At 44.7% G+C, this 15,050-nt stretch overlaps 1 protein-coding gene across 4 annotated transcripts in view; it reads right to left on the bottom strand.

Moving 5' to 3' along the window:
* Positions 1–402: 402 nt before the first annotated feature.
* ntng2a (netrin g2a) overlaps positions 403–15,050 on the bottom strand; it is a 37,745-nt gene continuing 23,097 nt past the window's right edge. For all 4 annotated transcript variants that reach the window (XM_035999035.1, XM_031309412.2, XM_035999036.1 and 1 more), the window contains 4 exons: positions 2,959–3,126; positions 1,964–2,107; positions 842–931; positions 403–756 (listed from right to left, as the gene is read on the bottom strand). In XM_035999035.1, coding sequence (XP_035854928.1) covers positions 626–756; positions 842–931; positions 1,964–2,107; positions 2,959–3,126 — 533 coding nt within the window. In that variant the 3' untranslated portion in view covers positions 403–625. The remainder of the gene's footprint in view (positions 757–841; positions 932–1,963; positions 2,108–2,958; positions 3,127–15,050) is intronic.

Below are 15,050 nucleotides of genomic sequence, written 5' to 3'. Positions count from 1 at the left end.
GTGTTAATGTTGTGTTGTGTTAATGTTGTGTTAATGTTGTGTTGTGTTAATGTTGTGTTAATGTTGTGTTAATGTTGTGTTGTGTTAATGTTGTGTTAATGTTGTGTTAATGTTGTGTTAATGTTGTGTTGTGTTAATGTTGTTTTGATGTTGTGTTGTATTAATGTTGTGTTAATGTTGTGTTAATGTTGTGTTGTGTTAATGTTGTGTTGATGTTGTGTTAATGTTGTGTTGTGTTGATGTTGTGTTAATGTTGTGTTGTGTTGATGTTGTGTTAATGTTGTGTTGTGTTAATGTTGTGTTGTGTTAATGTTGTGTTAATGTTGTGTTGTGTTAATGTTGTGTTGTGTCTTGAAAGTCTACAGCTGAAATGTCAGTGGAGCGTCAACGCCGTTTCGGTAATCTGTGTAGTTTCATGTCTGAACACGGTGGTTCTAAAATCCTGAGAAATGTTTACATTTGACTGAATCACAGCTTATTAGTTATAAATATGTTTTAGTTTGGAACGTCTGTTTTGTTTCTTCAAACGTGGTAAATTAACACGTCACAGGTGTATCCAGCTGTGATGTCACTTCCTGTTCCTCATCCATGTATGGCGTCATAAGTGGGCGTGGCCTGGAGGGGGTCAGCGGACGGTGGAGCAGATCAGACCGAGGCTCAGCAGGTAAAGCTGTGATGTCAGAGAGGGGGCGGAGCTCTCAGCATCATCCTGGCAACCGCCATGCTTCAGACACACTCTGTTCTCACACAGCACACCTGCGCACACACACACACACACACACACACACGATCAGACACCTGAGCGGTGACATCAACCCCCCCCCCCGCAGAGCGTGTTTACCTGTGGCATTCTCCGGACAGACGCAGCGCTGGAAGTCGACGCAGGTTCCTCCGTTCTGACAGATCAAACCCTCCTTGTCGCACACATTCTCTGTAGAGGACAGATTATTGATTACTGATCACATGATCTCTGTAGAGATTGATTAAGGATCACATGATCTCTGTAGAGATGGATTATTGATCACATGATCTCTGTAGAGATTGATTAATGATCACATGATCTCTGTAGAGATGGATTATTGATCACATGATCTCTGTAGAGATTGATTATTGATCACGTGATCTCTGTAGAGATTGATCATTGACCACATGATCTCTATAGAGATTGATTATTGATCACATGATCTTTGTAAAGATTGATTATTGATCACATGATCTCTGTAGAGATTGATTAATGATTACATGATCTCTGTAGAGATTGATTATTGATCACATGATCTCTGTAGAGATTGATTATTGATCATATGATCTCTATAGAGATTGATTATTGATCACATGATCTCTGTAGAGATTGATTATTGATCACATGATCTCTGTAGAGATTGATTATTGATCACATGATCTCTGTAGAGATTGATTAATGATTACATGATCTCTGTAGAGATTGATTATTGATCACATGATCTCTGTAGAGATTGATTATTGATCACATGATCTCTGTAGAGATTGATTATTGATCATATGATCTCTATAGAGATTGATTATTGATCACATGATCTCTGTAAAGATTGATCATTGATCACATGATCTCCTGAACACAACGTAAAGACTATAGCCGATGGCCAACTAGCACGTACACCCGGAGATGGCTGAGCAAACTGTTTATTATGGGATGTCTTCTGTTCATAAAGTGCATAAATAGATATTAGAATAGTTTGAGCCTCTGTGAGCAGCTCTATGTGTTGGCCTGATCAGATGACTTCTCTCAGGCCTTTGTTTGATTTCTTCTCTACCCTTTTCTTTCTTGTGCACTAATTTGCGTAAACTGAACAGCCAATCAGAGGCATGTCTCTAGCTGACAGCTCTGATTCTGACTCAGGCGTAAAATGCAGACCAAGGCCAATGACGGTGGACGGCCTCTTCGGTGAGTCAGGACTTCAGATGACTGTAGATGAGTGTGTACCTGTGCAGCTGGCTCCGCCCCCTCTCCAGGTGTATCCAGGCAGACAGGAGTCACAGCGCCGCCCGGTGGCTCCGCCTTTACACTGACAGAGACCGGACTCCGAGCAGTGAGGAGACAGACTGCCAGCCGCGCTGCACTCACACTCTGAGACAGACACACACATTATCATCATTAATACATAAATATATATAATATATGAATAATACACTCACACTCCGAGACAGACACACACATTATCATTAATACATAAATACATATAATATATGAATAATACACACACTCTGAGACAGACACACATTATCATCATTAATATATAAATAAAACAATGTTTTCATCACACGTATCATCCTCTGTTCTGATTTGGAAGCAGTAACTTCAGCTGAGAAAAATGATTCTGTTTTCATAGTTAACATATTGTAGAGTATAAGATGCTTTGGCCCCAGCAGCCCCACGCTAACGGGTCTGATAATAAAGACTTCTCCAGAGGAATGGAGCCTCCACCAACTCTTCCTTTCTTTCTTTCTTCTTTATGTCAAGTCACACACAAGACAAACAATATATGCTATTATTTATTAAACATTACAGTATGTTTTATATACAGAATTGCAGGGGAAAAGATATTTTAGCATTTATTGTTTGTCTTGTGTGTGAACAGTGTGAGAGTTAGTCCACCAGGTGGCAGCAGTGTGTGTGTGTGTGTGTGTGTGTGTGTATGTGTGTGTGTGTGTGTGTGTGTGTGTCTGTCTGTGTGTGTCTCTGTGTGTGTGTGTGTGTATGCGTGTGTGTGTGTGTGTGTGTGTGTATGTGTGTGTGTCTGTCTGTGTGTGTCTCTGTGTGTGTGTGTGTATGCGTGTGTGTGTGTGTGTGTGTGTATGTGTGTGTGTGTGTGTGTGTGTGTGTGTATGTGTGTGTCTGTGTGTGTGTGTGTGTGTGTGTGTGTCTCTGTGTGTGTGTGTGTGTATGTGTGTGTGTCTCTGCGTGCGTGTGTTACTGACCGACACAGACGTCCTCGTCGTCCAGTGGCAGCGAGGGGTTTCTATAGTAACCGAGGCGGCAAAATTGGCAGTTCTGCCCTCGTGTGTTGTGTTTACAGCTCACACATGTGACCACGTTGATGAAGTCGATGTAGCTGCAGCGGTTGGAGTGACCATTACACTCGCAGTCTGACGGAGACACAAACACATCTGTCACAACATCTGGAACTCAAACTCAAAGACACCACACTGCTGGGACAAAGAACAAGGTTGAAGAACAGGGGAGACCGCGGGCCTTGGCAGTAGCAGCCCCTAAACTGTCTGTTTTAAATCCAGTATAAAAACATATTTTTATTCTCAGGCTTTTAATACATTACAATAGGCAAGGCAAGGCAAGGCAGCTTTATTTGTAGAGCACATTTCAGCAACAGGGCAATTCAAAGTGCTTTACATGAAAACAGATTAAAAAATTTAAAACAGATAAAATACGAGAATAAAAGTTACAGTGCAGTATAAGAAATTAAACATTGAAGAGCAGTTAAAACAGTTAAATATATAAAAGATAAAATAGGAATTTCTCTTTTTATGCTTATATAGATTGTCATACAGTGTCAACAATGCAACTTCAGTATAAGAAATGTTTATATATTAGTATAAGAAAACAGTTATTTAATGAAAGGCAACATCAAATAGATAGGTCTTCAGCCTTGATTTAAAAGAGCTGAGAGTTGCAGCAGACCTGCAGTTTTCTGGGAGTTTGTTCCAGATATGTGGAGCATAAAAACTGAACGCTGCTTCCCCCTGTTTAGTTCTGACTCTGGGGACAACAAGCAGACCTGTCCCAGACCACCTGAGAGGTCTGGGTGGGTCATAGTGTAGCAGACCTGTCCCAGACCACCTGAGAGGTCTGTGTGGTTCATACTGTACTAGCAGATCAGAAATGTATTTTGGCCCTACACCGTTTAGTGATTTATAAACCAGCAAAAGTATTTTGAAATCAATTCTTTGAGGCACAGGAAGCCAGTGTAGAGACTTCAGAACTGGAGTGATGTGATCCACTTTCTTGGTCTCAGTGAGGACTGGAGCAGCAGCGTTCTGAATCAGCTGCAGTTGTCTGATTGATTTTTTAGGGAGACCTGTAAAGACTCCGTTACAGTAGTCTAGTCTACTGAAGATAAAAGCATGGACAAGTTTTTCCAAGTCCTGCTGAGACATAAGTCCTTTAACCCTTGATATATTTTTAAGGTGGTAATAGGCTGACTTTGTAATTGTCTTAATGTGGCTGTTAAAATTCAGGTCTGAGTCCATGACTACACCAAGATTTCTGGCTTTGTCTGTTGTTTTTAACATTATCGTTTGAAGCTGAGTGCTGACTTTTAATCGTTCCTTTTTTGCTCCAAAAACAACCACCTCAGTTTTTTCTTCATTTAATTTAAGAAAGTTCTGTCACATCCAGTCATTAATTTGTTCAATGCACTTAGTCAGTTGTTGTATTGGACTATAGTCCCCTGGCGATAAGGTTATATAAATTTGTGTGTCGTCCGCATAACTATGGTAACTTATTTTATTGTTTTCCATAATTTGAGCCAGTGGAAGCATGTAGATGTTAAACAGGAGAGGCCCCAGAACTGAGCCTTGGGGAACTCCGCACGTCATATTTGTATGCTCAGATGTATAATTCCCTATAGACACAAAGTAGTCCCTATTCTTTAAATAAGACTCAAACCCCTTTAGTACTGAGCCAGAAATGCCAACCCAGTTTTCCAATCGGTCTAGGAATATGTCATGGTCGACCGTATCAAATGCAGCACTGAGATCAAGTAATACCAAGACTGAAGTTGTGCCACTATCTGTGTTTAGGTTGATGTCATTAAAGACTTTAACAAGAGCTGTCTCAGTGCTGTGGTGTGGTCGAAAACCCGACTGGAAGGCATAAAACTGTTGTTTAGTGACAAGAAAAGGTTGAGTTGTTGAGAAACCGTTTTTTCAATGATTTTACTTAAAAATGGAAGGTTTGATATCGGCCTATAGTTGCTCATTAGTGACGTGTCTAGATTGTTCTTTTTTAAGAGTGGCTTAATGACTGCAGTTTTCAGGGCCTGTGGGAAGATACCTGAGAGAAGAGACGTGTTTACAATCTGTAGAAGATCTGGAGCCAAACAATTTGCAGCATTCTTGAAAAGGCCCGTTGGTAGAATGTCAAGGCAGCAGGAGGAGGTTTTCAGATGTTGTATAATGTCCTCCAGGTATTTACGGTTAATCATATGAAATTGGGTCATATTGGAATCTGTTTTGCCTGGTGGCAAAATCATTGCAGGCCTTTGTGGATGGTTCAGATGCTACTGGTACTGGAGGGTTTGTTAACCTATCGACAGTAGCAAACAAAGCACGTGAATTATTTATTGTTTTTGCCAATAATGTCCGAGAAGAAGGACCGCCTTGCATTCCTCAGTTCCAAATTATAAGTGCGAAGTCTCTCTTTATAGGTGTTGTAGTGGACCTGGAGATTAGTTTTTCGCCACCTGCGTTCTGCTTTTCGACACTCTCTTTTTTCTGTTCTTACCAGTATGGCATTTCTCCATGGAGATCTTTTCTTATCAGAGACAGTTTTTACCTTAATGGGAGCAATGGCGTCAATAACATTTGTAATTTTACAATTGAAATTGTCTACAAGCTCAGTGACTGAGACCCCTGAGAGGGTGGGTGTGGACGAGAAAAGCTGAATGGATGTTTCACTGGTGTTGTCAGTGATATACCGTTTTCTTATTAACTTTGTTTGGACACTTTTGTGCACAGAGATAGTGCCATTAAAGAAAACACAGGAATGATCAGAGAGAGCAGCATCAGTCACCACAACCTTGGAAATGTTCAAACCCTTCGAGATAATCAAGTCCAGAGTGTGCCCCTTGTTGTGTGTGGGCTCCGTTACATGCTGAGTCAGTCCATAGTTCTCAAAAATACAACACAGTTCTTTGGTCCCTCTATCGTGGGGGTTGTCAACATGAATGTTGAAATCACCAGCAATAACTACACAGTCAAAGTTAATACAGATTAAAGACAGCAGTCCACTAAAGTCGTCAAAGAAGGATGCACAGTATTTAGGTGGCCTGTAGATAATTAGAAATATAGGTCGAGAGGAGGACCTTAACTGAAGAGCCACATATTCAAAAGAAGCAAAGTTTCCATAAGCTATTTGAGTACATTGGAACGAGTCGTTAAACAAAATGGCGACTCCACCTCCTTTCTTATTCGCTCTATTCTCACTCATAAAACTGAAGTTAGGGGGAGCTGACTCAATGAGAACAGCATCACTGTTATTATAGTCTAACCAGGTTTTAGTTAAAAACATAAAATCAAGATTGTGTTTAATAATAAAATCATTGATTAAAAATTATTTACCCGCCAAAGACCTGACGTTTAGTAAGGCTAATGTTAGTGTGTTAAAATAATTATCTGTCTCGTTTTTTGGGACAGGCTGTGACTGACGAGGAATGGATGCTAAATTTGCTAAGTTGGCAGTTAAGTGCTTCTTTTTCTTACTTAGCAGATTCACCATTCTTTTTCTATTACCTATCACAACATAGATTGATGAAGAATTGAATACACAGGGCCCAGGCTTGTCCTGGAAAGAGTCATGAGTGCCACTAGGCATGCAGCCTGGGCCCAGCACATATCAGTTAAAGCTTGTTTCATTCTGTACACAAGCATACTTATCAGTCTGGGGAGAAGGAGTTAGCTGCCGTCCTGGAGGGGGCAAAGGTGCCTGGCTTTTTACTTTCAGTGGTTTAGTCCAAACAGGGTCAGTTTGATGCTGGGGGCGAGTGATGGGAGAAGGTAGTGGGGTAAACTTGGTTCCAGCATCTACCAGCTGCTCCATCCGGTCAGTGAACCCCAACATGTGGCAGGGGGAAACAGGGGAAAGGGTGAATGGGGAGAGCGATGGATCCTCAAAGGCGTCGGTGTTGGTAAGGGGGTTTGAGGAGTGTTGGACGGTTGAAAAGGGGGATTGAGATTTCTCGTCTCCGCTCTGTGGTCCTCCATGGTCAAATCTTTGCTCAGGTGGGGGCTGTGGTGGATCACTGCCGCACTTTGTTGTGTCTTCCTCTTGTTTGTTTGTGTTGATTTATCTTGTCCTGTGTCCTTGGCCGAGGGAGCAGATGTGTGGTGCAGAAAGTAAAGTAGGCTAGAGGTGAACAGCTTTACTCCTGGCTTGTTAAGGAAAAGTCCATTTGCTTTAAAAAGATGTCTGCGGTCCCAAAAAATGTTAAAATTGTCAATGAACCGCAGAGAGTGGACGGTACATGCAGTTGAAAGCCATTTGTTCAGTGCCAACAGTCTGCTGAATCTCTCAGCTCCTATTCTGACTGGCGGTATAGGGCCACTGATAGACACCTTCCTGTTTAGGGAGCTGACTGTGTTCAGCAGATTCATAAAGTCACGATTCAGCACTTCAGACTGTTGCTTTACAACATCATGTGACCCTATATGCAGTATAATGTTCTTCACAGTTGGGTGTGCTGCCATGATATCCGGGATTCTTTGGGCTAAGTCAGACACCATGCCTTTGGGAAAACAGAGAATTTTGGTGTTTTTAATGCTTTTTATGTCTTTTACAGCAGAGTCACCCACAATCAGAGTTTGGTGCCCAGTCGTTAGCTTTCCCTGTAGCTTTTTACTTTTTGAATTGCTCTCAGTCCTTACCCTGCTGTGTGACGATGAGATGCAATCCAGGTCATGTCCAGGGTCCTGCAGCAGAGGAGCAAATCTGTTCTCCACCTGCACACTCAGTTGTTGGGGAGGCATTTTGTTGCTAATTCTCCTTTTTGCAGCTGTCCATGGCTGTGTCCTACTGAGTACAGGGGTAGAAGAGGCGCTCTGCCTGGATGGTAATGCAGGCCAGCCGTTCATATCACAAATCTCAGGGCGCTGTGCCCTGCCCGTTAGTCGTCCTTCCCAGGAAAAGGATTTACTCTTAGGCTTTGCACCAAAAGAGTTCCAGGGAGGACTACCACTTGTTGATTTATTACTTATTCCACAGCCCTCCTGTTTGTCTGTAGTCTTGCTGGTGCTAGTTAGCCGTGTGTTGGCATGCTTCTGTCCATTGTTTTGGGTCAATGGTAAAGTGGTGTCATTCCCACATGATCCGTTCACTTCCAGGTTTACTTCTAACCGTTGAATTTTGGTTTCCAGAATAACAATCTTCTGAAGGAGTTTGTAGTAGTCCTCCTTGGAGAAGGGAGGCATCTTGCTGCTAATTAGCTTTAGCTACAATCACTTTAGGACAGGCTTGAGCTATTGGTAGGCCACGCTCACACAGAAAAATGTTGAAATATGGCAATAGCCTACTATATCTACAAAAAATGTATAGTCCAGTGATTTATAAGTATCCAAGAGCCGCTGCTCATAGTTTCTCTCAGAGGAAAAGTAGGATTATCAGCAGAAATATGCAAGCAGAGGCAGGAGCAAGCAGCAAAGCGTCTGCACTGTAAGAAGCAGGAAGCAGAGATCCTATATAGTTACCTTTTGATATTACGAACATTTTGTGTTCATTGTGTTCTTCCTATGTTTTTTGCACTTTGGTCAACTATTGTTGTTTTTAAATGTGCTCTATGAATACATTTGGATTGGATTTTACCCTGCAGAACTCAGGAGTAAAATAACAAAATATTCTAAATATACCCTCTAGTTAAACTTAATCATCTTGGACCTTTGAGCAGTGTGAAAACTTTAAACTGCTTGGTTACTTTCTTAGTTTTTGTCTCTTCTATTTTGATGTTTTAAAAAAGAAAATCACTGATAAAATACTGGCAATGAAACACAACACTTCCTGCAGATTTTTGACTTTATTAAACCAATCACAAACAGAAGAGCCATTGGAAAGGCTTTTCCACTGCTACTGAGCAGCTTCACATCGCTAGAACAACCTCTCTCTCTTCCATCGTCATCCTTTCTGCTGTCTTTGACACAGTGAACCACCTGATCCTCATTTCGACACTCCAGGATCTGGGTGTCTCAGGCTCTGCTCTTTCTTTGCTCAAATCTTACCTGGCAGACCGAACCTACCGGGTAACTTGGAGAGGATCTACCTCAGAACCTTGCCCACTCAAAACTGGGGTTCCTCAGGGATCAGTCCTGGGTCCCCTCCTCTTCTCTCTATACACGAACTCTCTCAGGTCTGTCATTCTTATCACAGCTACACAGATGACACCCAACTAATTCTCTCCTTTCCGGAGTCTGAAACTCAAGTAGCAGCATGTATCTCGGCCTGTCTGACTGACATCTCTTCTTGGATGTCCACACACCATCTACAACTCAAACTTGACAAGACTGAGCTCCTTTTCCTTCCAGGGAAGGGCTCTTCTACCCAAGACCTGACTATAACAATCAACAACTCTGTGGTAGTCCCCACCCAGACTGCTAGAAACCTGGGTGTGACACTGATGACCAACTAACCTTCACTGCCAACATTGCTGCAACTACCCGATTGTGTAGATACATGCTGCATACCATCAGAAGGATACGTCCCCTTCTAACGCAGAAGGCGGCAGCTCATTCAGAATGCAGCAGCTTGACTTGTCTTCAACCTCCCCAAGTTCTCTCACACTACACCGCTCCTCCGCTCTCTTCACTGGTTACCGTTTGCTGCCCGCATCCGCTTCAAGACACTAGTACTCTCATACAGTACACTAGTACTCTCCTACAGTACACTACAGTACACTAGTACTCTCATCAGTACACTAGTACTTGCATACAGGGCCACGAACAGATCAGCCCCAGCTTACATCCAGGACATGGTCAAACCCTATACCCCAACCCGCCCGCTCCGCTCTGCATCAGCCAACCTGCTTGCTGCCCCCTCACAGCGAGGGAGAAACGAAATCCCGACTGTTTGCTGTCCTGGCTCCTAAATGGTGGAATGAGCTCCCTATTGACATCAGGACGGCCGAAAGCCTACACATCTTCCACCGAAGGCTAAACACATCTCTTCCGACTGCACCTTTATTTTTTTTATTTGAGGTGCAGTTGGAAGAGATGTGTGCGACTTTAAATTAAGTGCTTTCAACCCTAAAGGTGCAAACTCCAGACAACAAGTAGTAAGTGCAAGTTCATTAGCTTTAAATAAGCAAAACTACAAAGAGCCACATATTAGCTGCACCTTCAGGGTTGAAAGCACTTAATTGGAAGTCGCTTTGGATAAAAGCGTCAACTAAATGACATGTAATGTAATGTAGTGTGAGATATCTGTGCAGGAAATGTTGAGAGGTTAGTTCCTCTAACCCTTTAAAACACCAAAGTCCCACAATAACCTAGTAATAAACTAGCTAAGCAATGGAGGCAGCAGTAGAGCAACAACTCCCATCCTGTTCTCCGAGGTAAAATGTCTGTTTGAGTCTGGTGGCTTTGAAAAGAGCAGAGATAATGGCCCTTACCCCACCCAAAGCTCCACCCACATCACAGCAAGAAGGACATCCTACATGTGACAGACAGGGGAGGCAAACATGAACACTGATGGGCATGGCAGCAGAGCAGACAGGTATGTGTGCAGGTCAGACTGTTAATAAGTTAGTTTGTGTTTTGACTCCAGGTCATAGTGACCTGTCTGTAGAAAGTTACACAGCCTGATAAACCCGGTAGCAAACATTTACTGCAGCATCTGATGGATGGTAATAGAAAAAACAAAGAAAAACAAAATAGACTTGGTGGAGATGACGCTGTGTAGATTTGTGTCTGACTTGATCCCAACTGACGTCATGCACACATAGTCAATGATAACCTCACAATATCAAGGCGGCTGCAGTTTTTATAGGGCCAGGCGCTGACTGAAAGACCCACGGCATGATGGGAAATGCCTCAACTGATCAAAAAGCTGGCTGGCTCAGAATCGACTTAACACGATGATGTTTTATATACATGTTCATTATTAAATATTCATTTGAAGGTTGTCGTCAGAGAGACTGAATACATTCAGATTACAGATCATCCACACAATCTGTTTACAGGGAGAGGGGTCTATTTACAGGGGAAGGTGAGGCAGCAGCCTGTTGCGTGCAGCTGTGTGTGTTTTTAGTATTTTATCTAAGCTACAACCATAGCGTTTTTTTTTTTTATTTTTGTAAGCCTGACCATCAAGACTTTTAGCAAGTTTTTGTCTTAACTAATCCTCAATATGTGCCTGATATCTGCAAGACAGATGGAGCAAACTGCCTGGACATACAACCGCCAGAAACTGTTGAACCTGGTACGTCGCTCAATATTCGGGATTCAACATGACATACCGAAGGAACTTTTACGGAGGAAGCATCGGGGAACGCGTGCCGGGGTGAAGAGAAACAAGAGGAAGGCGAAAACATGAATAGAGTCTTTTAAACCAGCCCTACCATCTATAACCATGGGAAACGTTCGCTGCTTAACACACAAATTAGAGGAGCTAGAAACCCTTGTCAGGACCCAGAAAATGTACCGGGAGAGCAGCATCATATTCCTGACAGAGACGTGGCTGACAAACAACACGCCCGACTCTCTGGTCAGTTTCACCGGCTTCACGATATGAGCTGACAGGGACCCCGCAGCGAGCCGTAAGCAGAAAGGAGGGGGGCTTATACTGCTCGTCAACAAGTGGTGTAACCCTAAGCACGCTACTACTAAAGAACAGGTATGCAACAAGGACATTGAACTTTTAGTGGTTAGTTTAAGACCATATTACCTACCCAGGGAGTTCACTGTGGTGGAAGCCATTGTTGTTTACATTTCTCCATCTGCCAAGGCGGAAGCCGCTTGTGACATGGTACACACCACTATCGCGAGACTTCAGGACCCAGTACCCAGACGCGTTCATTTATATGTCTGGAGATTTCATCTATGTCAGTCTCTCTAAGAATTTGCCCACTTTCAAACAGTTTGTTGAGTGCACAACCAGGGGTGATAAAACGCTGGATCTCTTGTACGCCAGTGTGAAAAATGCATCCAAATGTACTGCACTGCCCTCTCTTGGGCGCTCAGACCAGGACATGCTACACCTCTCTCCCTCCTCCATCCCAGCTGTCAAGAGGCTGCCTGTCACCATCACAACATCAACATGCTGGGATCCTGAAGCTGATGAAGCCCTGAAGTTCTGTTTTGAGACTACAGATTGGGATGTGTTCTGTGAGTATGGGGATTACTAAACGAGAAGAGAAAGGCTTTCAGGGAAAGAGACAGGAATAAATCAAAGAACTTCAAAGGTACTGAAAGGGAAGATTAAGGAGGGAAAAGAAGTGTATAGGTTGAAATTAGAACAGCAGCTGCAGCAAGATGGAGTGAGGCAGGTATGGGCTGGGATGATCACAGGCATGAAGCAGAAGGGCGGTACGCTGCCTGATGGCGAACAGAGTCTGGCTGATGATCTGATCATCTTCAAGATGGCGCCGCAGAATGGCGACACGGTGTGTTGGAGCGCTCTGTTTTGTTTTGTTTTGTGTTTTAACTTTGTTTCTTGCGATGGTACCCGTATCTCATTCACAAGTGAAGAGCTCGTGAACTTCAGGGCAACAACACCATCAGACTTATTTCCCACTTGTCTTCTCCCTTCACTGGAAATTTTGGACATTCTGGTCAAAGGTGCGCTCACCTTTGCTCACGCAGAGAAACGCCGGAGGAGAGGGAAACGGGCCGGTGCGCTGGTGCGTCTCCGCCAGCGAGGATCACGCACACCGTTACCTGGAATATTCCTCTCTAACGTGCGCTCTCTGCCCAACAAAGTGGAGGAATTACAACTGCTGTTTTGTGCTTCACGGAGACGTGGCTCTGTGGATTAATACCGGACTCTGCGCTGCAGCTGGCAGGCTTCCAGCTTTTCAGAGCGGACAGAGACACGGCTCTCTCCGGCAAAACTAAAGGTGGAGGAATCTGTTTCTACATCAACAGCGGTTGGTGCAACGACGTGACTGTGATCCAGCAGTATTGTTCTCCTGACCTCGAGTATTTCACCATAAACTGTAAGCCTTTTTATTCACCCCGTGAGTTCCATTCATTCATTCTGGTCGGTGTTTACATCTCACCGCAGGCCAACGTGCAGGACGCGCAGCGCATGCTTGCCGACCAGATACTGTGTGTGGAGCGGACCAACCCGGACTCCCTAGTTATTGTCCTTGGTGACTTTAATAAAGGGAACCTCACTCATGAACTCCCTAAATATAGACAACATATTAAATGCCCGACCAGAGAGGAGAACATTCTGGATCACTGTTACACCACAGTCAGGGATGCTTATCACGCCGTCCCCCGTGTTGCACTGGGGCACTCTGACCACGTCATGGTCCACCTGATCCCCGCCTACAGGCAGAAACTAAAGCTCTGCAAACCTGTAGCGAGGACATCAAGGAAGTGGACCAGTGTAGCTGTGGAGGATCTCCAGTCGTGTTTGGATTGTACTGACTGGGATGTGTTCAGGACTGCTTCCCACAGTCTGGATGAGTACACAGAGGCTGTGACGTCATACATCAGCTTCTGTGAGGACTGCTGTGTTCCATCAAGCACCAGGGTGAGTTAAAACAATGACAAACCCTGGTTCACAGCCAAACTCAGAAGGTTAAGGCTGGCTAAGGAAGAGGCGTTCAGGAGTGGGGACAAAGACAGATTTAAAGAGTCAAAGTACAAATTTAGCAAGGCAGTGAAGGAGGCTAAACATCGGTACTCTGAGAAGCTCCAACGCGAGTTCTCAGCTAATGACTCTGCGACTGTCTGGAAAGGACTTAGGCAGATCACCAACTTCAAGCCTAAAACCCCCCACTCCTTCAATGACCGACACCTAGCCAACGACCTGAACGAGTTCTACTGTCGATTTGAAAGACAAAAGGACAGTCCTGACACCATCCCCCATGACACCTCCCTACAGCTACAGCCACTGTGCATCACCTCCACCCCGCCCACCTCAGCAGGGTCCTGGGCCCCCCCACCAATGCCCTCCTTAAAGGTCCCCTCCACCTCCACCCCCCCTCCCACCTCAGTGACGACTCTCTCCATTCACGAGAGGGACGTCAACAGACTGTTCAGGAGACAGAATCCCAGGAAAGCTGCTGGACCGGATGCTGTCTCCCCATCCAGCTTGAAGCACTGCGCTGACCAGCTGTCTCCAGTGTTCACAGACATTTTTAACACCTCACTGGAGACATGTCACGTGCCAGCCTGCTTCAAGACCTCAACCATAATCCCTGTCCCCAAGAAGCCAAGGACCACAGGACTTAATGACTTCAGACCCGTCGCCCTGACCTCTGTGGTTATGAAGTCCTTTGAGCGCCTTGTGCTTTCACACCTCAAAGACCTCACCGACCCCCTCCTGGACCCCCTGCAGTTTGCCTACAGAGCCAATAGGTCTGTAGACGATGCAGTCAACCTGGCCCTCCACTACATCCTCCGGCACCTGGACTCCGCAGGAACCTACGCCAGGATCCTGTTTGTGGACTTCAGCTCTGCCTTCAATACCATCATCCCGGCTCTGCTTCAGCAGAAACTCTCCCAGCTTGGTGTGCCTGACTCCACCTGCAGGTGGATCACTGACTTCCTGTCTGACAGGAAGCAGCATGTGAAGCTGGGGAAACACGTCTCCGACTCACAGACCATCAGCACCGGATCCCCCCAGGGCTGCGTTCTTTCTCCTCTGCTCTTCTCCCTGTACACCAACAGCTGCACCTCCAGTCACCAGTCCGTCAAGCTTCTGAAGTTTGCGGACGACACCTCCCTCATCGGACTCATCTCTGATGGAGACGAGTCCGCCTACAGGTGGGAGGCTGACCACCTGGTGACCTGGTGCAAGCAAAACAATCTAGAGCTCAACGCTCTAAAGACAGTGGAGATGGTTGTGGACTTCAGAAAGAACCCAGCCTCACCTGCCCCCATCACCCTCTGTGGCTCCACAATTGACACTGTGGAGTCTTTCCGCTTCCTGGGAACTACCATCTCCCAGGACCTCAAGTGGGAGCTGAACATCAGCTCCCTCGTCAAGAAAGCACAACAGAGGATGTACTTCCTGCGGCAGCTGAAGAAATTCAACCTGCCAAAGACAATGATGGTGCACTTTTACACAGCCATCATTGAGTCCATCCTCACATCCTCCATCACCATCTGGTACGCTGCTG

This window comes from Sander lucioperca, chromosome 2 (assembly GCF_008315115.2).
Source record: "Sander lucioperca isolate FBNREF2018 chromosome 2, SLUC_FBN_1.2, whole genome shotgun sequence".
In the NCBI taxonomy this organism is placed as follows: Eukaryota; Metazoa; Chordata; class Actinopteri; order Perciformes; family Percidae; genus Sander; species Sander lucioperca.
The sequence above is the reverse complement of the archived record's forward strand: the minus strand, read 5'-3'. Positions and strand labels throughout refer to the sequence as shown.